This window comes from Protopterus annectens, chromosome 13.part0, assembly GCF_019279795.1.
Source record: "Protopterus annectens isolate FY-2018-M chromosome 13.part0, PAN1.0, whole genome shotgun sequence".
Lineage (NCBI taxonomy): Eukaryota > Metazoa > Chordata > Ceratodontiformes > Protopteridae > Protopterus > Protopterus annectens.
Window position 1 is genome coordinate 974,374,699 of NC_056747.1, and position 25,347 is coordinate 974,400,045.

Genomic DNA, 25,347 nt, shown 5'->3' on the forward strand with positions numbered 1-25,347 from the left:
GTAGTACCTCCATTCATAAAACCCTCAGTCATAATTCTTCTGCCTAAAATGCCCTGTCCCAAAGCTGTAGACTTCAGACCTATCTCCACTGTCTGCCCACTTGCAAAACTATTTGAAAAAAATCATGTGCAAACAATAATGAAATGTATTAATAGCTATGGTTTGCTATCAGACAAATAAAGTGGCTTTAAAATACTTTCAGTACCACTACTGCCTTACTCACTGCAATTGACTCAGGGGCAGCTCGTGCTATAGGACTGCAGGACACAGCCCTCCCACCTAAAAAACAAATAAAAATAAAACAGAGAAACACAAAAACACTGTAAATTCCCGGAAGTGTGCGCATGCGCGCACGCTCTAAAATAGATGGGAACACTCAGTCTAGATAGGGGGAAAGGCATCTCAGCCCCAAGATGCCCAGCAGTCTGTGCGGTGATGATGTCACGAAATGGAGGCACTCTGGACTGCAGCAGCAGCAGGCTGGACCAGTCGCAGATTTGGACTGTTCAGGATGGACCAGTCGCGCAAGGAATGCTGGCAAAGGGACTATAGGCGGCAATGGGAGCAGTGGTAGTATTGTTGCCGCACAGCTACAGGTTCTCAGGTTTGATTCTTGGCTGGGGTGCCTTCTGTGTGGGGTCTGCATCTTTTCCCTGTGTTTGTGTGGGTTTGCTTTTGTGTCCTCCCATGTTACAAAGACATGTCTGCATTATTTCTTCCTGGGCCTCTGCTGAAAATTGTTTTTTTATTCCAAGTCAGACTGACCTGGTTAACAAATGTTAAATAAAATTGACAGGCATTTGAACTTCAGACTTCAGGTTTCTGAATGTTTAATTCCTTAGATATTTGATGGTGCAGTGGTAGCATTGTTACCTCACAGCTATAGGTTTTCTGGTTTGATTCTTGGCTGGGGTGCCTTCTGTGTAGAGTCTGCATCTCCTCCCTGTGTTTGTGGATTTGCTCTGGTGTCCTGCCATTTTGCAAAGACGTGTGTTTGCAGTATTTCTCCCTGGGCCTCTGCTGAAAATTGTTTTTGTTCCATCAGAAGTAAAATTGACAGGCATTTGAATTTCAGTTTTCATATTCTTCAGAAAATACATAGTAACACAACCTTTTATTCTAGCAATTTTCTAAGTTTATAAGATGAATATTGGAAATTTGTCCCGATTTTTGGGACTGTATTCCCCCATTATTGGCTTCATCCAGGTTTTTTGTGCTATGGTTGACAGCTATGGCAAGAACTGAATTCACTGAATATGTTTGAGGGCTGTATTCCCTCATTACTGGGTTTGTCCAGGTGTTTTGTGCTGAGAGGTTGACAGCTATGGTGAGAACTGAATTCTCTAAATGATAGCCATTTAAGTTTCAGTATTCCTTTCTTTCACAAAGCAGCTGATTTGGCGTAGTGGTATGTTGCTCTGTCTGTTTTGCACAGGGACCTTGGCAGTAAAATGTATGGTGGTAACGCAGCATTTTATTCTAGCAACTATCCAAGATTATACAAGAGATGCTTAATGTGTCTCTGGTTTTTGGGCTTTTGACCCCCCCAATAAATTTTGGCTTTTTCCAGATTTCTTGTGCTACGAAGTTGAGATGCAGTTGAGTATTGAGTAGATTTTACAAGGAGCTGAGAGCTGCAGGGAAAGAGAAGCTTAGTGCTGTTTATGCTGAGTCTGTTTGCATTGTTAATAGTACAACAGGTTGTGTATTTGCTTTTGATGCAGAAGACTATGGGTTCTACTCCCACAAGAGGTGGATGCTGCCGTACTGAGAATGTCCTCTTTGGTGAAGATACTAACTATGAGCTTGTTATCAGTTTGCCACCCATTTCCTATTGCAATATTACTAGCTTTTTTATCATTTTTAATGTAATATATGCAATTTATTCCTCAGGGGCAAAAGACACTTTATTTTTCGATAAAACCACGAAATATAAAGGTGTTTGCTAGCAGCAACCACTTCATTAGTTACAGATTTCTTTAGTGTGGAATTATTTAGATGACTTTTACTTCAGAGATTGTGCATATTTACTGATAATGGTGGACTGTAGAATTGTGCATATTTACTGGTAATGGTGGACTGTAGAAGTTTGAGTAGACTTTTATGATGGAAATGTTCTGAACTGGGCAGTTTTGTCATTATGGGTGCATGCATTTTGTTTCATTGTTTACTGGAAAAATGTTCAAAACAATAAATTTAAAACGCCCTCTAACAACTGTACTGTATTGTACAAGGAATATAATTTAGTACAATCAGGAAGGTGTATCAAAGAGCACATGTATGTTTCGTGTGCAAGTTGCCTATGATTTGAAAACAGCCCAAAATTAATCTTTATCTAACACTGGTAAAATGTATTTTCTTTGAATGTGGGTTTCAGTGCTGTTTCAATGAATGTAAGTTTTAAGGGCAGAGAAGTTTTAATGCTAAGTCTGTTTTCACTGTGAGACTGCATTGCTTTGTTTAGCAGATGTCTTGGTGTTTGTGCTGTAAAATGCAAAATAAAAATGAAGTCCAAAGCATCATAGAAGTAAAGCAGTATGCACATTAGTGTTTATGGTAAATGGAGTGAAATAGCCAAGCAATGGATCATTGGAATGGCTGCAGGGGGGGAGGCTCCATTTGACCATGATTTTGTGAGGGGGAAGGGTGGCAAACTCAGACAGCCCCAGCTGAACTATACCTCCCAACTGTCCAGATTTTCAAAGAATGAATAGATTTTTGCTTCTTATCTTTGGTTTGTTCCTCATAAAATGTGTGGTTTTCTGGCAAATCATTTAGGAATTAAGTCACTAAATAATGACAGTGAGTTTCAGACTTCATAACCTTCAGAAAAATGCATGCTAAAGTAAGACCTGTTATTCTATCAACTGTCTCAGTTTATACAAGAGCAATTTTTAGTACTGTTTATATGTTCCCCCAATATATTTGGCCTTGTCCAGATTTATTGCATTAACAGGTTGAGGGGTACATGCAAGTAAATTGCTTTATAGAATTAGGCATAGCCAAACTTCTCAACTGTCCCCGATTTTGGCTCAAAATGTTGCTCTTCCCCCTAATAATCCCTCCGCAAAATAGCAATTTTGGAAGAAAACATGGAGGGTTTACAGTTAAGAAATAACTGTAATAATCAAGAGTTATAGATTACTTTTATTTCAGAAATGCATGTAGATTATTTTATTTTGTCAGCTACTCATGTTAGCAGTACTAATATTAAAGGGTCCTGTTTGTGACAGGTTCCCAGCTCTGTTGTGCAGCTATTTTATATTTTTGCATCACATTTTTGGCCCATTTTTCATAAAATTGTGTTTTGTTTTGTTTTTTTTTTAGCAAATTAGTGACAAATCATTAAAGACTGAAGTTAGAAAATAATGACAGACATTGGAGTTTCAGATGTCATACCCTTCAGAAAATTCGTACTAATGCAAGGACCTATTGTATTATCTTTCTAAGTTTATAAGAGCAATATTTAAAAATTGTCCTTATTTTTGGTCCTTTGCCCCACTTCTATGTATGGCTTTGTCCAGTTTTCTTGCTCTGAAGTTGAGAGGTATGACAAATGTGTCAGGGCCATCACAGTCAGCGAGAGACATTTCAAATTGTGACATACTTGTTGCATCCCACTCCCCCATGTAGTGACTCTGGATGTGTCCAAGCAAGGCCCAAGGAGTAGTTATGCAGTGTAAATGTGCAGAGTATCCCCGTCCAAGGTAGACACAAGTACTTCAGGGGCTTTTCATCTGTCCTTGATTTTGCAGAATGGTCTGGTTTCTGTCATATTTTTGTACTGTCAATTTATGCTTATTACTCAAAGTGCCTGTTGCTCTGTGTTTAAGTAGCAGTGCTTTAATGACCATCAGGTAAGCTTGTCTGAAATCGTAAGATGCAAGTAAGCTTTAATAAGCATACTGTTAAAGAATTACCAGCATTGAAAGCCTTTCTGCTGTTGCCATGCAGAGAATACTTAACTAGATAATGTGCAAGCCTTGGGTATTGAAATGCATATGACAGTATTTGTAATAAAAAGGGCAGGATTACATTATTTTAAGAAGCTCATTACACTTGTTGGAGACTTCCAGTCATCTCTGCAGGCTTTACCCGTAAACAGAATGCCAATCGTGTGGTCCATAACCTGTACAGTAATCCTTTAAGCAATGTATCTTGAGCTTGTTTCTTGTTTGCTTTTCATTTTTTACTTTGATCATGTTTTCCCCATGAAACAGGTAGATTGTCAGGCAGCAGGTTTTTTTTGGATAAGAAACATTTTTACAAGTGGGGGCATCACAGAGATCGCTACTTTCAGCATGTTACTTGGTACTTTAATAAAGCTGAATATAAATTATAATTACAACTGCAGTGCAAGGAGAAGTGGTTTGAGTTGAGTGCTGCTTGTTTTTTCTTATACTTTATTTTGTCTGGCATTCCAGTAATGTATTTAAAAAGTAATTTATTTTTTATGCCTCACAACCTTTTATTTCCATCTAGATATTAAGTAAGCTGTCATGCAGCCAACGCATTGAAATATTTTTATTCTTCTACACTTCATTTTGTCTTGATTGGACTCTCATACTGATGGTTTGGCACCCAGGGCAGCATATTTAATTAGTTAGTTTTTGTGGTTTTGAGCATAGCTCTTCCCCTTTCTAGTTGGTCGCACCTCTTCTCATTGACCCTACTCATTCAGCTGTCTCCTGCAGCCCCCCTTTGATTTGAAGTCACCAGCCGCCACTGAATTGACTCAATTTTCATAACCAGTAATGGGTCTGGTCATTGTTGGGATATTTGTAATTATGACAAGGGCATTTGAAACCATTAATCACAGTTTTCTTCTGAAACTTAGCAAACTTATTATTGACCCCAACACTATCAAATTATTCCGAAATTACCTGAAAATAGGACTTTCCAAGTCGACACAGACCACTTCTGATCATTGCTTGATACCCTAAATATTGGAGATGACACAAGGTTCAGTTTTGGGTCTCATTCTGTTTTTATTATTTATTAGTAGTCTTACAGATGACTTCCCATTCCTTGATGTCATGCTATATGCAAATGACATCCTTCTATTACAAGCCAGTAAATGTCCCTCTGATCTCCAGAACAAACTACAGCAGTCTTTCTCTAAGCTATGGAAATAAGACAGCTGTAATCACCTTGTAATTAACCACACAAAACTAACATTATGGTATTTACAGCTGTTCAAAACCTTCCTCCTTTATATCTTAACATCACTGATAACCACATAATCATTTCCCTTATTTCTGAATAAAAATACTTAGGATGTTTTAATTTTTTTCAAATCATATCTACAAAACAAGTTATTTTGGACTCAGCAGTAAGGAACAGACTCCCACCTGCATTAAGAGACCTGGAATCTCTCACTTAGTTCAAAAAGGCCTTCTCCAAACACTTGCTCAACTTAAACTGTGCTACAGAATCTTATTTACTATCCCCTTCAAACATTCCATAAAATGGTAACTCAAGCAAGGAAACTGCAAGACCAGCTAAGCAAACAAAATATTTATTAATGGTCTACTTATTAATAGCTTCTTAGAGTATCCAGGTCCAGTAAGAGAGCAGGACAAAGCCTGTACTCTCACTCAGTAGCAAAATTATGGAATGCCCTATCCCCCTCTATTTCACAACTTGAATCCATAAAAACCTTCAAATTCACCCTAAAAAAAAAACTTCCTTACCAATCAAGCCTGTCATTGTGCGGAAAACTTTAGACTACCATAAACAAATTCTAAGACTTTGCTGAATAGTGCGACTCTTCTCAGTTACAAATAGTAATTTGTAAAGCCGTTGAAATCCTTTGACTTTTATCATTGTATTGTCTCTTTAACCATTATTAGGGTAAATCCTAAACTTCCTACATATTGAAGTGCATAATTGATCTGCTTATTATGAATGTATTTTCTGTTTGCCTATATGTAATGAATGCCATTAAGAATATTGTATTGTGTATATTAACAGCTATGTTATACAAAGCTTTCTGATGTGTTTACTATTAGTCCCTTAGAAATGTAGAGAAATCTATAAAAATGTACATAATTTGTTGCTCTGTTTTATTACTGTAACGTACCTCTCAAATGTATAGATTTTCCTAGAATGTCCAGATTTTTGCCTCATATTTGTAGTCTGTTTTTCATAAAACCGTGGTTTTCTGGCAAATTAGTGGCAATTCATTAAAGACAGAAGTTTGAAAACAATTACAGACATTTGAGTTTTAGGCTTAATATCCTTCAGAAAATTCATGCTAATGTGCAAAACCTGTTCTATCAACTTTTCTAAATTTGTAAGAGCAGTATTTAAAAATTGTCCCCATTTTTCTACCTTTGTCCCACTTTTACTAATGGCTTTGCCAAAATTTCTTGCTCTTAAGAGGTTGAGATGTATGTAACTGTAAGTAAACTTGTAAAAATCTTATCTTTGCAATTAGAGCTTTTCTCCCCAGACCTCCACTGAAAATGGGTTTCTGATCTAGTGGACTTTCCTGGTCAATAAATAAACTGTCTACATCACATGATCAAATCACATCATTCAAAAATTTAAAGGAGCAGTTATTTTCTAGTACTTCTCTTTAGTAAAGTCTTAGTGCTATAACCACCATTTAAGCCTGGGGGGTGATCAGCTCTAAATAATGAAATCCGTTTATGTTCAGCATTTTTCATCTTGGTATATATATCACCACATCTTGTACTGTCATTTAAAAAAAAAGTGTGATTTTACATTTGTTCTTAAATATTGCATACTGCTTGAATATTCACGTTTGGTTTTGTTTCTGTACTTTTGTTTTATGGCTGAAAAGTGCCTTTGGACCAGCCGATCTACCCAGTTACAGTGTAGATCTCAGAACTGATGACCTTCATGTCTTGGGACAACATTTGGTCTTAGACAAGGACTCTGCATCCCTTACTGTCCTTACACATTCATTTCTGAAAGTGATTTCTGAATTGCGCATGAAACAGTCTGTTCATTTCCCTGTTTTTATTTGCCATGGTTGAAAACGAGGAGGAGAGGTCTTCACAACTTGGATTTGCACCATTAGAATTACCACTTAGTTGCATTAGCTTTTGCCATCAGGTGTCCTGCTGTCTGTTGGAATATGATGTCATGAAATGCTAGTCCAGTAGAAGCATGAGTGCTTCCATTGCTTTCTTCAGGTATCCCTGCTGCAGACATTCGAGTTGTGGCTGTTCTGTCCACTGTGCACCCATTGTCCAGTCGTTTTGTTTGGAGCATTACTGTTTCTGAAGTGTCAAGTCATTGGTTTTCTTTTTGCTTGGTAGATATTTGTTTAGCACTAAAAGACCTGAAATATTTACAGCTAATTGTTTCTGTACCACAGGTTTTGACGGTCTGTATGTTCAGTCTGTAAGTTCAGTTTTCCAAAGTGACTTAATCTAAGCATAAAGTAGTGACCATGTCTTTGGGGGAAAATCACATTCTTACTAGTATGTGCAAGAAAAGAGATTTCCTTTTTTATGTTAGTGAGCGCATTAAATTTCAGAATTTTTTATTGTTCTTTCCATTTCTGAGAAAAGGAACAATCAGAGTAATATTTGGCAAAAGTATAGTATTAATTTGAATGTTTAAATGAACATTATTGATATAATAAAGTGCAGATTTGGGCCTTTAGCACAGAAATCACTAACAAATATATGTCTGTTTAACAAAATGTTGTGTTTAACTGAGCAGATAAGACACGAATCTGGCAAAATCGTACAAGTATCCATTTATTTGGAATCCCATATCTTCATCTTGCATCCTTTGCAAGCTGTTGTGTGCCATGGAGCTGGTTCATTGGTGCTGATTTGTTATTCATAGAGTAAGATGGTACTGCAAATCTGTTGCTGTTGAAATTTTTTACATAAAACCATTTCTGCACAATAATTTCTATCCATTGCTTACTTCTGTGCTTATGTTATAGATCCGCACGATTGCTATCATAGCTGAAGGTATTCCAGAAGCTCTGACTAGAAGGCTTATCAAGATGGCAGATGAGAAAGGCGTCACCATCATTGGACCAGCAACTGTAAGAAACATAATTTAATTTCTGATATGCTATTTGATTTCTTTCACTATGACCATGTTACTTGGTTTATACTATCATGAAAATAATTCTGAGGATTTTGTACATTGATGTAGGTGCATCTTGTGGCAGACAGTGAATACTGCCACAAGATAAAATAAAGTGCACTAGCATTAGTAACTGCACTGACATTGCTAACTGTTGTTTCTTAATAGAATGTTTTTAAGGAGGTGGAGTTGTCATTTAAACTTCTTGAAATGCTTCAAACAGTCGTGGACATTTTTAAGCACACAGTGAGCCATTGGGACTGTATTCCCAAGCTTTGTTACTTGTATAATTGGTGTTTACTCCGAGTCATTATGCCTGCTGCTTTATGGTTTGTGTTTTTGAATATGCACTAAACAAAGTACGCTGTAGTCTTCACTAACAGTGCACGAGTGTGATCCTTACTATAAGGGTATCCTGCCAAGGGTTAGCTGTACATCTGGCCAACATACTAGAGCCTACCCTAGGTCCTTCCATGTGCTGTACGTCAGACGTGTCCTATGTCCAAAATGTAAGGCACATAAGTGACATATGAGTGCAAAACAGAACCTCTCCAAATGCAGCATTTTGTTTTCAGTTTATAGGTCGTATGACTAGGTGCAGATACTGAGCCTTGGTCAAATAAGTTCCACATTCCTTTTTCTTTTAGCTCTGTTTATTGTAGGTACATGTCATCCAGAAAGAGGAAATGTGATTTTGTGAGGCAGATTCCATATAAGGATGGTCACAATAAATGCCTCTTTTTGTTTAGGTGCAGAACACAGTTTTAAAAAGTGTTCTATTTGCCAAGCCTTCATTCCTTAGGCCTTGCACAGATGTCCTCTCTCCTGGTGTATCTTGAAATTCCACTTCTTACTCAAGATACCGTGGTTTCTGAATCTCCCTGCTCAGATATGCATCCTCCTTTCAAGAAGAGGAAGTAGAAGAAATTAAAACCAGAAACTTCTGCTGTCCAGCCCCTGCTAGACATCTCCATTTGTCTGATGAAGAGACTATGGACCATCCTGTTTCTTCACCAGCTATTTCTGTCTTGACCTTGTTGGCCAGTATGGGGCAGGCTTGTTCACACATCTGCTTGGGCTGAGCTGACATCGTCAAAGATGAGAAGGGGGAACAGTGGCTGGTGATTTTGGAAAGGCCTGCAAGGGGGGGGGGGTCTATGGATTTTTGTCTGAGCAGAACTCTGACATTCTTTAGTAGAGGTGTGCCAGGGCTTGGAGCCTCTGTGGTTTGGCAAGGCAGACATTCCTGTTTTTATGTGTATATATATATATATATATATATATATATATATGTATGTATGTATATATATATATATATATATATATATATATATATATATATATATGTATATATATATATATATATATATGTATATATATATATATGTATATATATGTATATATATGTATATATATATATATATATATATATGTATATATATATATATATATATATATATATATATATGTATATATATGTATATATATATATGTATATGTATATATGTGTATATATATATATATGTATATATATATATATATGTATATATATATATATATATATATATATATGTATATATGTATATATATATATGTATATATATGTATATGTGTATATATGTATATGTGTATATATGTATATATATATATGTATATATATATATATATATATATATATATATATATATATATATATATATATATATATGAAGAAATAAAGTACTGAAACTGCTACACTTTTTAAAAAAACTAAACACTGTTCCACAGTACTAGACCCTTTGTGGGGGCCTTCTTGTATGGAAAAAGCGACGCAGACACCAGGAAAGTTTGATTTGAGCGCTTTCGTTCGCACTTTTATTGTAAAGTACAAGAACTTCTTCAGAAATCAAAACAAGTGCATTCCTTCAGGCAATAAATACATTAAGTGATGTCATGTATGACCTCAGGTGTGGGCAGGTACTAGTGTAGGCAGGTGCCTGTAGGTAGGAGGGGCCTGCTTATGTTACCTGATCCACTTGAGTATGCATTTGATATTAAGACTACCATTAAGCCCTGGGTAATTGTCAGCCCCTAGCCTAATTTGCCACTTTAGTTCTCTGACTTCAAGTGGGGTGCTGGAGTCTTCACCAAAACTAGGGGCACTTTCAAGTACTAGGAAGTGGAACCTTGCTGGTTTGATGCAGTGCGTTGCATGTTTGGCCAGGGCATTGTTGTGGTCCTCTCTCCTGATGGCTTGATAGTGTTCTTTTACCCTGTCGCTGAGTTTTCTGGTAGTCATGCCAATGTAGAAGCACTGGCAGTGCGTGCATCTGCTGAGATACACCACCTGGGTGGAGTTGCAGTCAAATTGCCCTTGCGGGTAGATGGGACTGCTGTTCCCTATCTTAACTGGGGCTTCTGTGCAAATGTATTGACAGCATATACACTGCCCGCAGGGTAGGGTCCCTATGGGTCTGTCGTGTCTCTGCTGTGTGTCTCTCTTCCTTTCAAATAGGGTTTTGAGAGAGTGGCACTTTTTATGGGTAAAAATCGGGTTGGTCCCTAATGACTTGCAGAGGTCAGTGTTGCAGGTCAGGATGTCCCAGTTTAGTGCCAGGGTGTCCCTGATTTTGGTGCTGTCAGTGGAGATAGGGATAGGGAACCTTGGTTGAGGTTCTTCTTTGGACATCTTCTTTTCGAACTTCCCGTAAATCAGGATGGGCTGGTGCCTGGAGTGTCTGTGTTCATTTACCTCCCGGGCTATTTTGTTGACCAGTCCCTTGGGGTAGTTCTTGTCCAGGAACATTTGTTTCAGTTGTAGGCTCATGGTGTGGAATTGAGCATCGTTGCTAACAATTCTGCTGAGTCTCACAAACTGTCCCTTGATTACATTTTTCTTCATGAAGTTGGGGTGTAAACTTCTGTAGTCAAGGAGGTTGTTCCTGTGGGTAGGTTTTCTATATAGGTTAGAGGAAAAGGTCCTGTTATCAGGGTTGAAGCTGAGCGAGATGTCCAGGAAATTGACCTGGGTGCCTTTGTCTCCTATGGTGAAACTTAGGAAAGGAATACTGCTCATGACTTCTCCTAGGAAGACATTAAGTTCCTGGGGTGTGCCCTTCCAAAGGAAGAAGAGGTCGTCAATGTACCTCTTGTACAGGTGGACCTTGTTGAACCCTTCCATGTGGGTAAGGGTGTCTTCTTCCCAGGCGCAGAGTACCAAGTTGGCATAGGCAGGGGCAACTTTCGCTCCCATGGCCACTCCTTTTACCTGTTTGTATATGGTGTCCCCGAACTCGAAAAAGTTGTTGTTCAGGACCAATTTCAGAAGTGTACATAGGGTGTCAGCCCTTTGAGGTGTTACACTTCGGTGGGTCACTAGGTATTTTTTGACCAGTTGTAATCCTTCTTTGTGAGGGATGCTTGGGTACAGGGCGGTTATGTCCAGGGTGACAAGTAGGAAAGTATTGTCTTGTGTTTCTTTTTGGATCATGTGGATCTCTTTGAGGAACTCCCAGGAGTCTTTGAGGTAGTACTTGGAAGTTTGGACTATTGGGTTAAAGTAGAAGTCCAGCAGCTCAGAAACATACTCAGTTTTGGTCTTTTTGGAAGAGACTATATGTCTCATAGGAGGGTCCTGTTGGTTTTTGTGGATCTTTGGGATCCCAAACAGACGCCCTACTGTGGGTGAATCCACGGACATGAAATCAAGTTCCTCTTCAGTGATTTCCTGTCTGTATGCTAGTAGCATAAGTGTGGAGTCAATGTTTCTGAAACTCTGTAATACTGCCTCTTTGGGGACTGTGAGATAGCTTTGTTTGTCCTCTAGGACCTTTTGCATTTTGGTGTTGTAGTCGGCTTCGGTCATGACTACCACACCTGCTCCTTTGTCTGCTTTGAGAATTCTAATTTGGTCATTGTGGGTGAGAAGCTTGAGTGCTTCTTTCTCACTGTGGGATATATTTGGGTGCTGCTTGGGAGGTTTTTTGTTTAACAGAGTTCTGATTTCTGATTCACACACTTTCGCAAACACACTGATGTGTGTGTTGAGTGTGGGGTTGATGGTACTCTTCCTTCTTAGTACAGGTGGGCCAGATTGGCTGTCCTGACTAGATTGGGTCGAGTCAGTGTCATCCTCTGAGCAGGGGGCTGTTGCTGGCGGCCTCGGGGCGGGCTTCTGTCTCTGTAATATCCCTTGGGACCTGTCTGGTGGTGGTGGGGATGGTGGGGGGGGGGACTGCGGAGGTGGAACCCTCGTGGTGGGGTGCTGCCGTCCACTTTCCCTTAACGCGCTGGTCGAGGCAGTGGACGCTGTGGCGACCTACATCCAGTTGGTGACTTCTACAGCTCCTGCCTATCTGGTCTGGGGGGCCGGGCCTGCCTGGCTTCTCTATACAGCTGGCTGTAGGCCTTGGTGGTTCGGGCGGTGCTGTAAAGAGGTGGGAGGCTTTGCTTGTGCTAGGTACAGGGCTACCGGCCTCCCTCTTATTGGGGCGCATGCACTTTTGGGTTTCTAGGCTAGTAGGTGTGGAGCAGGGTAGGTACCCTACTTTTGTGGTCTTGTAGACCCCTACATTATCCTGCATGCTAGTGGGTTGGTCAGTTATTATATCATCTGGACTTGCAGTACTCTCAGTGGGGCGACTCTGCTTTTCGCTGGGGTACTTTGTATTAGGCCTCTGGTTGCTGTGCTCTGCATTGTGGTTGACAGTCTGGATGCGAGTATGGTGCTGAGAATCATGCTTAGAGTTCCCTGGATAGATATTTACATTTGTATTGTGGCATGCATTCACATAGGCAGAGTTGAAATTTACATTGCAGAAAGCATCTCTTCTTACATACGCAGGTTTTACTGTCTTAGATCTGCCTGAGTCTTCTTTTTCACTGCTGCATATACATTTTACACTAAGGTCATGGCTGAAACCATTGGCTTTGGGCATATTGCTGTACGCCAAGGGTAAGGCGCCAGCAGGCTTTATTGTGCCGCAGCCAGGTTCTTCTGTACAGGTCCTAGTGCTACCCGCTGTGTTCTTTGTATCGTAGGATACGCTACACAACTTGTTTGCACTCGCCTGTGTTTTGATAACATTAGTACTATTATTTGTGCAATTTGCATTAGACATACTAACATCATAGACACTTGTACAGTGGTAGTGCTTGTGTAAAACTTTATTGTCGTTCAAATCACCTTTGTTGCTACCGCTAGTGGGGTTTTGGGTGGAACTTGCCTGTTTTACGCTGTGGTGTACAGGCTTGTTGGTCACGTTTGTGTCTGTACGGCAGTTATAGCTGCCAGTAGACTCTGTGCGGCAGTTGCGGCTTACATTATTTATTACAGACCCGCAGTTGGATCTACAGTTAGAGCTCACGTTGCTCTCTTTCTTTTTATTGCAGTAGTGGCTAAACTTGCAAACATTGTTAACATTGCTAAAGTCAGAGCAGCTTATATATGTATGTGTATATATATATATATATATATATATATATATATATATATTTATATATATTTGTATATATATATATATATATATATATATATATATATATATATGTGTATATATATATATATATATATATATATGTATGTGGATATATATATATATATATATATATATATATATATATATATATATATGTATATATATATATATATATATATATATATATATATATATATATATATATATATATATATATATATATATATGTGTATATATATATATATATATATATATATATATATATATATATATATATATGTATATATATATATATATATGTATGTATATATATATGTATGTGTATATATATATATATATATATATATGTGTATATATATATATATATATATATATGTATGTGTATATATATGAAAATAGTACTGTCTACACTTTTAAAACTAAACACTTTGTACTAGACCCTTTGTGGGGGCCTTCTTGTATAGCGACGCACCAGGAAAGTTTGATTTGGCGCTTTTAGTTCGTTTATTGTGTACAGAACTTCTTCAAAATCAAAACAAGTGCATTCCTTCAGGCAATAAATACATTGTGATGTCATGTGACCTCAGGTGTGGGCAGGTACTGTGTAGTGCCTGTATACCTGCCATTACCTGATCCACTTGAGTGCATTTGATATTAAGACTATTAAGCCCTGGGTGTGTCAGTAGCCTAATTTGCCACTTTAGTTCTCTGACTTAAGTGGGGTGCTGGAGTCTCACAAAACTGGGCACTTTCAAGTACTAGGAAGTTGAACCTGGCTGGTTTTTTGCAGTGTGTTGCATGTTTGGCCAGGGCATTGTTGGGGTCCGAGCGTCTGATCGCTTGGTAGTGTTCTTTGACCCTGTCGCTGAGTTTTCTGGTGGTCATGCCAATGTAAAAGCATTGGCAGTTGCATCTGCAATACCACCTGGGTGGGTTAGTCAAATTGTTATATAGATGGGACTGCTGTTCCCTATCTTAACTAAATCTGTGCAAATGTATTGACAGCATATACACTGGCAGTAGGGTCCCTATGGGTCTGTCGTGTCTCAGCTGTGTGTCTCTCTTCCTTTCAGGGTTTTGAGAGTGGTTTTATAAAAATATTTGGTCTAATGACTTGCAGAGGTCAGTGTTGCAGGTCAGGATGTCCCAGTTTAATGCCAGGGTGTCCCATTTTGGTGCTGTCAGTGGAGATAGGGATAAACCTTGGTTGAGGTTCTTCTTTGGACATCTTCTTTTGAACTTCCGTAAATCAGGATGCTGTGCCTTGTCTGTGTTCATTTCCTAATGTACAGATCCCTTGGGGTAGTTCTTATCCAGGAACAATTGTTTGAGTTGTAGGCTCATAGTGCTGAATTGAGCATTTGCTAACAATTCTGCTGAGTCTATAAACTGTCATGATTATTTTTCTTCATGAAGTTGTGTAAACTTCTGTAGTCAAGGTTGTTCCTGTGGGTAGGTTTATATAGGTTAGAGGAAGGTCCTGTTGTCATTGAAGCTGAGTGTAATGTCAAGGAAGTTGACCTTGCTGCCTCTATCTCCTATGGTGAAGCTAAGGAAAGGAATACTGTTCATGACTTCTCTAGGAGACATTAGTTCCTGGGGTGTGCCCTTAAAAGATCGTAATGTGCCTCTTGTACAGGTGGACCTTGATGAATTCCATGTTAATGTCTTCTTCAGGCGCATACAAGTTGGCATCAGGGGCAACTTGCTCCCATGGCCACTCCTTTTACCTGTTTATATGGTGTCCCAGACTCAAAAAAGTTGTTCTTTAGGACCAATTTCAGAAGTGTGCATGTCAGCCCTTTGAGGTCTGCCATTTCCTCTATATTTTTTGACCAGTTGTAATCCTTCTTTATGAGGGATGCTTGGGTACAAGTTATGTAGGGTGACAAGTAAAATATTGTCTTGTGTTTCTTTTTGGATCATGTGGATCTCTGAGAAACTAGAGTCTTGAGGTAGTGCAGAGTTTGGACTATTGGGTTAAAGTAGAAGTAGCAACTCAGAAACATATCAGTTTTGGTCTTTTGGAAGAGACTATATGTCTCATAATCTGTTGGTTTGTGGATCTTTGGGATCCCAAACAGGCCTTCACTGTGGGTGAATCCAGGACATGAAATCAAGTTCCTCTTCAGTGATTTCCTGTCTGTATGCTATATATAATGTGGAGTCAATGTTTCTGAAGCTCTGTAATACTGCCTCTTTGGGGACTGTGAGATATGTTTGTCCTCTGGGACCTTTTGCAGGTGTTGTGATGGCGGTCATGCCACCTGCTCCTTGTCTGCTTTAATTTAATTTGGTCATTGTGGGTGAGAAGCTTGAGTGCTTCTTTCTCACTGTGGGATATATTTATGCTGCTTGGGATTTTGTTTAACAGAGTTCTGATTTCTGATTCACACACACTTTAAACACACATGTGTGTGTTGATGTGTTGATGGTCTCTTCCTTCTTAGTACAGGTGGGCCAGATTGGCTCCTGACTAGATTGGGTCATAGTGTCCTCACAGCACTGGTGCCTTTCTGCTCTGTAATATCCCTTGGGACCTGTCTGGTGGTGGTATTATGCTAACCTGTGGTATGCTGCCGTACATTTAACCTAGACACTTAGCTTAAAATAAAAAACAAAGTATATATATATATATGCGCTCGAGGGTGTAATACAGTTTGTGTCAGTTCCTGTGCTTGCATGAGCCATGAACCCTAAACATCGGAAAGGTTGGTGATTGTATGAAATTCCCTGTGCTTGTACAAAGGCTAGCCCTTGGTCACTATTATCTATAATAATGGTACTGTCGATTTGGCAATCTATGCCCATATGGGCCTTGTGAAACTTTGAACTTAAATGAGCAAAATGCCGGGTGGAAACTTGCTAAAAATGGTTTTCAGCTTAAAGTTAGCCCATTATCGTCGCATTGCCGAAATAACCTGGGTGCAGCATCAGTATAGGCTTTGCTTATATATTTGCAGCTACCGTAATTTGTGTACATAATGCAAGGCTACATGGTAAGGCTATACCCAGGGGACCTCCCTATTCTACCATATTGGAATAGTGACTTGGTGGGCCTAGAATGTGACACATTCCCTTTTTTTGGGTTTCTACGCCCACCACAGAATCGGAAGACAAACAAGGGTGTGCATACGGCAATACCTAGGTGCAAGCCCTACTCTTTTGTGGAGGGTCTCTGCGTCCATGAACCCCACTTTATCGTATTTATCTACCTTCATTAAAGCTATAGAAGATGCTAATGGCGGTATTCACTGCAGGAGTGATTAATTATGGATCACATCTGGACTTGCTAGGCATAGTTTCTGCATGTAAAGAAACATTTGACAAAATTGACCCATGAAACTCCCTTTTTTGTACATGCAGGGAATGGAATCAGAATTGTTGCACTGTAATGTTTTGTATGTACGAGCCTTATGACGGATTGAGGCCACTGTGCATATCTCGAGGACAGATTTGTTCAGAGATTGACAGTCCCGTCCGGACCATGGTCGACAGTATTTGGTTGACCTGAAGCAGCGACCAACCTCGAATGAACCGTTGAAAGTGACTGTTCCCTCTGGCATGTTGACCATCATTTAAGACCCCACGGCATCTAAACTGGTATATGGTTGAGCACCGTAAACGGGATGGGGTTCGACGCAGTAAAAGCTTATCCCGTAAGTGTGTAGTACCCAAATTCAATAGCAAATGCCTGACAGGGTAATAATGGCTATCTGGCTTCTCTGCTACCTAAGGTGTGTGGAGGCCATGAGGTGTTAGCTGGTGTTCCTTTTAACGCCATACTGGCCTCGTGAGGGTGCGGTTCTATTTTCACTTCGCTTATGCGCCGCATGTATGTACACGGCATGTGTGGTTACCGCAGGCCTTGTTAAAAGGTCGCTGTGTGCAGTGTGAAATCCAAATCAAAAGGCCTAATTGGGCATTAGCGCATATTCACGCAGCAGCAAGGTGAGAGGTTTCAAAGGAGGCCATGGGCCCATGAGCCAGGGGTTTTTAGCTATGCACAATTGTCAGCCAGACGGCAAAGTGGTTGGTGCTTTAAGGCATGTTTAGGCAGCGGTCCATAAATGATTGCTTTACGCCTTTGTTTTGTAATTGTTAACGGCTTTTCGTGCAGCCCCGAAGTGGACGATACAGTGCGCTGTTACACAAAAACTGTTAATTTTGCACTATACGCGATCTTGTGATACATATTAATAACTCAAGTGGCCGATTAGCTACGTAATATATACTTATGGCTAACCTAAGGGTAGTTGAGCCACCCCTATATTTCCTGTTGAAACGACATTATGTGCGTAAAGGTCTTATCTAGGTAAACGTGAAAAGGCGTATAGCTGCAACTGAGTTTAAGGTTAAGTGCAAAATTATGAAATGTAAAAAAACTTTATTATAATTGGAGGGTTCAATGAATCCCCTTTAGAGATTGTCGACTATTAAAAAAACCCGAATACTTAGAGTTTTTGGTGTGAAGATAAGTTACTTAGTGCACAGCGATCTGTTTTTTGTAAAAGGCCTGCAACATCCAGGTTGATCACATCCCAGAGCTTTGTCATTAGGCGGTCCCGCGTAACTAGGCCTCACTAGTTGCAACCAGATAGCACACATCCCGTGTTAATATCTACAATGCACATGTAACCAGAATTAGGGAAAAGACTTAACCTGGGTTTTAAAGGCTGTGCACTGGTTATTGAGCTCAGACGAGGGCATCCTGATAACACGCCCTGAGTTGTGCATTGGACAGGACATCTTCTAGCTCACGGTTAATGGAGGGTCCCATAGCGCAGTTAGGTAAAATTTCACCAAGATGTAAAGGCCACTTTTTCCAAATCTAAATTTAAACAAGTAATAGTTAGTGCTGACCAAAGTGCAGTTAAGAAATGGCCGTTCAGGGCGGTAAAAACTTTTTAATTGCAGAACGTCTGCTGCATCTTGAGGTAGCACATGCCTGAGATGTATGTACAATGGCATCCGCATTGTTGCCAAAAGCCACAGTTGTTTGGGTATACTATGCTTTGGGAGAGGTGCATCCATGACTCCCCACCTCCACCCTGCACTAGCGTCATCCCCAGTCAGTGGGAGTCGGGCACTATGTGCATACTATAGAAACAAAGTCAGTTAGACTGGTTGTTCAGCTGTAGTTACACCATATTTTATGTAAAAACTCCTTGGGTCCCCTACAAGTCCTATGGATATGCATAAAGCTAGCCATGTCCCCGCAATAAGCACAAAAATGTATCCTGTATGACTGAATCTGACAATGCTACCCGTTGCACCCCTGAGCCTAGTGACTAGCAAACCTCGACTTGAGGGACCATGCATCTTCAATGGCCATGAAATGCCTCCGCTACTGATAATCTGTTTACCCCAGCCTGACATCACAGTACATGCAGCACATGCGTAGCATACATGTATACAATGGTGTTCAAATTAGTATAGTAATTAAAATGTACGACATCAGCATGATAATTTTACTCCAAACCAAACTGTATGTACTTGCAATACATGCCTATAAAAGGTGGTGAATAGTGCATGACCCTGATCAGGCTGAGGGCTCGACTGAGCCTCCTTCCATATAGGGGATATGTGTATACAATCAGACTAGATAGTATCTCTGCAGTGGGTCATCCCATGGATCTATGCCTGACCTGTATGTGCGTCAATTTAATTTAGGTTTATTTAGGATGCATGATGCCATGTGCACCTATCCATCACTAGGTGCATATTACATACCATGCCTAGCTGGAGCAGGAATGGTCCATCTCCAGCCTATGTAGGTTAGCTAGCCTACCTGCACTGAGGGGTATGTCTGTAATAATCCCCAGCGGTGCATGGAGTATGTAATGTTAGTAGTGCAATAATAGACATATGACTGTACACACACACCTGACCCGTACTGCCGCCGCCATCGGCCATCCCATCAGTCATGTGATCCCATTGTGGCGACCCCTAAGCCTATCAGGTTCACCTCCACTGCAAATGATCTACGCTAGCTAATGTTCCACAACAAACTCCGGTCCAGATATGTATGTGTCAGTGCACACACACTATAGTGATAGGTGTTAATCCATATTCCCATCGATCAGACATTTGAACCTGTGTATCACTACGTAAGGTGGAGTGCCACGGTATCCAGCCTCAGTAGGTGCACACACCGTGCGATGACGTCATATCCATAGTTCCGAAATGCCCTGTATCACGGGTGACGTGCATGGAAACCCTGAGCAGCCTGCCATCAGCCTAACCGCGTAAACCCTACAACCTTGGTTGCTCCTTAAAAATGCCTGTCCAGTCAGACACTCCAGATAGATGTGCCCTGCAATGCCTCAGTGCCTCAACAGCATGATCAACAGCATAGCTACAGATGATCAGTGTCGATCAATACGTAAAGCATACAGAAACTAAAGACTCAGAATCCGTCAAATGAATACGTGCATGCCACTCCCCTAAGTTGACCCTGCCTGAATGCAACCCATGAACCAATCGTTGCAACTCAGCACTGTCAAGTCAGCTGTAGTAAAGTAGTCAAAGAATAAGATGAATGAATGCAAATCTGTGAATGCCTAAGATAACAGCTAAGTCCAGTAGCTGTACAAGACTCAGATCAAGATAATCCAAAGCTGATCAGACTAAAGTCCACCAGCATGAAATAAGCCTAAGTAACAGCCTCAGAATGCACTGTGACTGCCTCGCCACTCCAGCCTCCAGCATGATGACCCACCTAGTAGTAAGCTGCCCACTCAGCCTCCAGTACAACAGACTACAAGCCAAACTCCACGTGAATAAAGAAAATGATGCATAAGCTAAAAGAATAGATAATGCCAAAAAAAAAGCTCAAGAAAAAAACGTTTATTCCAGCATCCCACAGTAGAATGCCAATGCCACCTGTCAAGAATGATGTAAGCAATCACGCCTGAATCAGCAATCAACAGATTCGCCAATAAAGATGAATCGATGCACTCAGGTTCCAAGCGCCATGAGGGACACAAAAATATAGCTCGTAACCCCCCAGATTGCACAGGTGCCAATCAGTGGCTTATACAATAGTTGGTATCAAGTAGTAAACATGATCGTCGACCTGCTGTACATCAGTAATACCGATTTTTCAGCACAAAAAAAGTCTTTCAGGGGATCACCCATCCAGCTGCATCAGCATCCCAGTGTGAAAACTCGTGAAAAAGTGTTTAAAAACTATTGCACCGAAAGATCAGTGTCGCTGCATGACTTGTTGGAACAAAAATGAGGGCCAATTGAAATGCAATAGGTTTTAACTAAAAGCTGTTGCTCTATCAATGCTGGTCAGGTTATGCACACGGGTGGGCCAATTTTTGCCACTCATAGAATGATGTAGATCGCCTGCATAGCCCATCCCACACAGACCTCAGTGGTAGCTCTAAAAAGTCTGGGACAGAGAAATTCAGATGCAACATTGCTAGCCCAGGATAATTAGAATCTGCTCCACCTTAGGTGCATAGGGCTCACTGGTTGGTAAACAAGTAACACCTGCATCGGGCCATCGAGAATTGGGGGTTTTCACCCCTATAGCATTTACCTGTGGGTGTTATCTATCGAATTCAAACATGCCCTTACCATATATATATATATGACTTCCTCCCGCATGCAAATACTGGCCTAAACCAGCTGTTTGCCGGCCTTTATCTCGCATCACACCACAGTCATGATGACCTAGTGCCACCATACCAGTCGTGGAAACCAATGACTGCTCAAAGCAATGATCCCGACTGACAAATAGAAACTAAGCTGACCATAACAACGTAGACTGCACCCTAGCAACTAGTCAGATGGTGAAAACACCCAAGTAAGAACACCTTAATGGTAGATTGCCAAAATCCAAAGCCCACCTGCCTGTAGTCGAATGTTTCAGCATCACAACAAAATGCCTGAATAGAACATGCATACAAAGTGCATAGTCCTGATGACATGAATGACTGATGCAATAAGACAATGCATGAACTGAATGCTGACTACAGTAGATAGACTGTTAACTGTTGTCCTGCCACAACTACGCATAAGAAAAAAATGCTCCTGTGCACTAAAGAATTCAAAACACAAAAGTAAGATGCATCGCTGCCAAATGTCAGCAAATAAAAGCCACCTAAGCTAGACACATCACGATGAACTAACCACGCCACACCAATAAGTAGAATGGGTAGCAATGAGACTGCTTACCTGAATCAAAAGCACCACTGTGTTGATAGGAAGCATTGGGACTACTAAGAAGTATGCCACCAACCTGACTGCTACCAACGAAAATCCGCCTAGAAAACTCCCGGGAGATCCAGCGATGTTTCAGGGAACCCACGAAGTACTTCCCCCTATGTTATCAGCGTTATCCAGCATACCAAGCTCCAAGATGACCTAGATGGCAAGCCTGTTTAGGGCTTCATTACCCCTGTAATGCAATGAATACTAGCTGCCATACAGATACTTTGGCAAAACCCTATATGGATTCCCATCGGTCCCCATAGTGGTTTTTGCCAAATGTCAACTTCAGTGGTTAAAAGTGGGCAGCAGAAAGAGATTTTCTCGGGCACCCCAAATTTGAATAGCACATAGTGGTGCCGTGAGGGCATAAAAAGCGCCATACATTCGGACACCCTAGTGAGGGTGCGGTTAGTCAATCGCCCTGGATGTACAAGTGGTGTACAGGGGGGCGGGATGGTTATAGCGGGTACGAGTTTGATTGAACGTAATGCACCAGTGATCACCAATAGAGGGAACAATCGATGCTTAGAATAGCGTGGTGTTGGCTTATGAAGCCTAGTGGCACTGTTCGTAATAAATACGCGTTGAGCTCTAGATGGATAATCGATTTTCCAGGCCCATATATATAGCTAACCTGAGTCCATTTACACACACACACACATGGGGTGGTACACTCACTGGAGGTGCATGTAAAACTTTTATATAAGCTTTTTGTAAGCCTTGCCGTGTGTAGATATGACTATACTCGAGGCAGGGCACTAGATTGCACTAGGCAATCATTCCAGTGCAGAGGTGAACTGACAATGGTATGCATCTTAGTGCACTCCCTCTCCTAGTATTATAGCTGCGTGTAGCTACCTGGATGAGCTCACTAGCTGATCCTACCCATATTAGTGGCATTGGTGTTACGAAATACTAGCTAGCTCCCCAGGCACTGAGTCAGCTCCAGGCTGTACCGTGAATAGAAATGTGGGCATCCTGAACAATCAACTTGGAGGGGGCCATTGCAAAAATGATAGCCTAGGAACCCAGGGTTGATACCTGAATTGGTGTCTTATCGATGTTTGAAGTATGTTCATAGAGAACAGCATTGGCAGTGCCAATAATTTACATGTGTGTATTAGTGAGGCGAGTCACGCATTTTATAGGACAATGCACTAGCACTAGATACGACCAGGGGAATCATAGCGGCCATTTTATTCCTACAATGGAGAAAAACATATTCCATGTCCACCTGGAGCTACAGCTATGTGTAGGTGCATGAGTCGAGGTCAATGTGTTACCCAATGCATCTAGTTGCATATAAATAACCTGGCAGGGCAGATTCTGAATTATGGGAAATCTCCAGTCAGGGACCAGCCAGAGGATGGCATGGTGCTATTAATAAGCCGGCGTAATAATTGACATGCATAACGTGCATATATCCGAGGTGGAGGTAGGCACCTGCATGAGGCACCAGTTGCGGAACATACCTGGCACTGGCATCGAAACCTGCATTTCCTTTTGTGTTCTGCACCCTATTACCACCGACTTTATAGAATTACAGAGCCACTATACCTGCAAATCTCCTTGCTAGGTGACATGCAAGCGACCTGGTAAACACCTAATGTGCTGAATCAACACTTACATATATTTCCAGGTACTGACATGGAAGCCAGCCGGATGATCTGCGAACTGCATACCCCAAGTGGCGTTGATCAGAATGACACCATGTGTATACAGGGATGTTTTCATAGAAGAACGCCTAATATGATACAGAAACTGCTAAACAAATCGAATAACAACCCCTCATGTATGCCCCATACACAAGACTGGCTACTTAGTTGCCACCCTCATATAAGCCTTGGTAGTAAGGATTATGAAAGGTTGCACATCAAGCCTGCCCTCCAACGTCAAGAACTCAGCTCGAACCACCACACCTCGACTCAGCATGCAGGTACTTAAAGAGTACCAAATGGAACTATGCCTGCATGCATGATATTATACGCACCACCTGCTAGCTGTGCATAAGCAATGCATGAACCCTAAAAATACCCCCACGAAACACTGCTGCAACATGAACTGAATGACCCACTCAGCCCTTCGTGAAATGCATCGACTCAAAGTCACCACAGCATGCCTGCATAGGTATGGCGTCAGCTCAGTCGAACCATTCAGACCTCACTGATAAATACACAAAGCACCTCAGAATAAGATACGCTGAATATAAGGCGTAAGCCTACAAGTTTTAGTCCAATCGACATACTATTCTGTACACTCCGCTGTTTATCTTGGAGTCACACTCTGTTGAATAGATGCATGTGAATGCACATAGTATATCCACAAACACACCACATGAACCATCAGTATGTAACTAAAAATGATTACCCAAATTGTGTGATCAAAGGATGTCTAACAGTCCTTAAAATGTTGTGAAAAAACAAAAATATGGGATATAGTGAAACATGTTTAAAAGCTGCATGAGGCCTGTATTCCATGCCTAATAAATTGGGGTAGTACATGCACCTAGTATTACACCTCATCCACTGTATAGCCCACTGCTTGTATAGTGATGATGCATCAGGTATAGCCCGGTACCCTCCAGTAGGTAGCTATATTTTATTGTTAAAATGCCCACACACCTCAAGTGGAACCGATAGTTGTAGATAGCTTCCTAGGAATGGGTCAGTATAGTCCCATACTCACTAGTATGACTGGGATATATAAATTAGCTGCATTTAAAATTGCCGTATAAAATATGTGTTATATCTTACCTGTTGGTAATGGTATACATGTATGGGTCCATCCCCACTACTTGCCTCCAATGTGTATATGCATGTGTGTGTATGGATATATATAATATCCAGACTAGTCATGGGGCCTAGCCTGTGCAGTGATATATGTGTAGCCCTGCGGGCTATATATGCCATACCAAAATGTATTAAACATGTATATGTAAGACTACCCTGCCATTGTCAAGTATATATCCCAGGTGCTAGCTAATCGTAAAAGGTCATGTGGCATTACCATGTCCTCCTAGCGTGCAGCTTACGCCCATAGCTGTACTACCTCCATCATGAGTATGATTTCAATAACTGGGGCCTAGGACATAAGTGCTCACTCCCACTACCATTTTATCAATCGTCATATGTAGTCCCATAATGAGGCAAATCCCATATGTAGAAATAAACATTTAATATAGAACCTAGTTAGGTGCCACCTAAATGTACACACTACATAACTGAGGGTCAGTTGTATACCATATTATGCTTGCCTCAGGTATCATGGTCAATGTCCCCATATCACTCCATTATACGTTCTTTTCAGGTATATAGTGATATTACATTCGTACAACATGGCGTACCCCAAAAAAAATGGATCCGCTTGCGATATCCATATGGACAACAAGCCTGTATATATGCCAAGGACCTCCCACGCTATTAGTATCTAATCTTGCCTATAGGTGCAGTGATGACCTACGGCTTGTGTAACGGATATAATCTCTTACCGTAATCGGCTTGCATCAGTGAATCCATACCTGAAAATGCACCTAGTTAAGCCAACATAGTTTACAGCTACTGTAACATGCCTCATCATCATGTACTGA

At 40.7% G+C, this 25,347-nt stretch overlaps 1 protein-coding gene across 1 annotated transcript in view; it reads left to right on the forward strand.

Moving 5' to 3' along the window:
• Nucleotides 1–25,347, forward strand: part of ACLY (ATP citrate lyase) — a gene marked incomplete at its 5' end in the record, with an annotated part of 1,378,630 nt that overhangs the window by 774,319 nt on the left and 578,964 nt on the right. Inside the window, 1 exon segment of the mRNA XM_044054761.1 lies at nucleotides 7,931–8,035. Within this exon segment, the coding sequence (XP_043910696.1) occupies nucleotides 7,931–8,035 (105 nt within the window).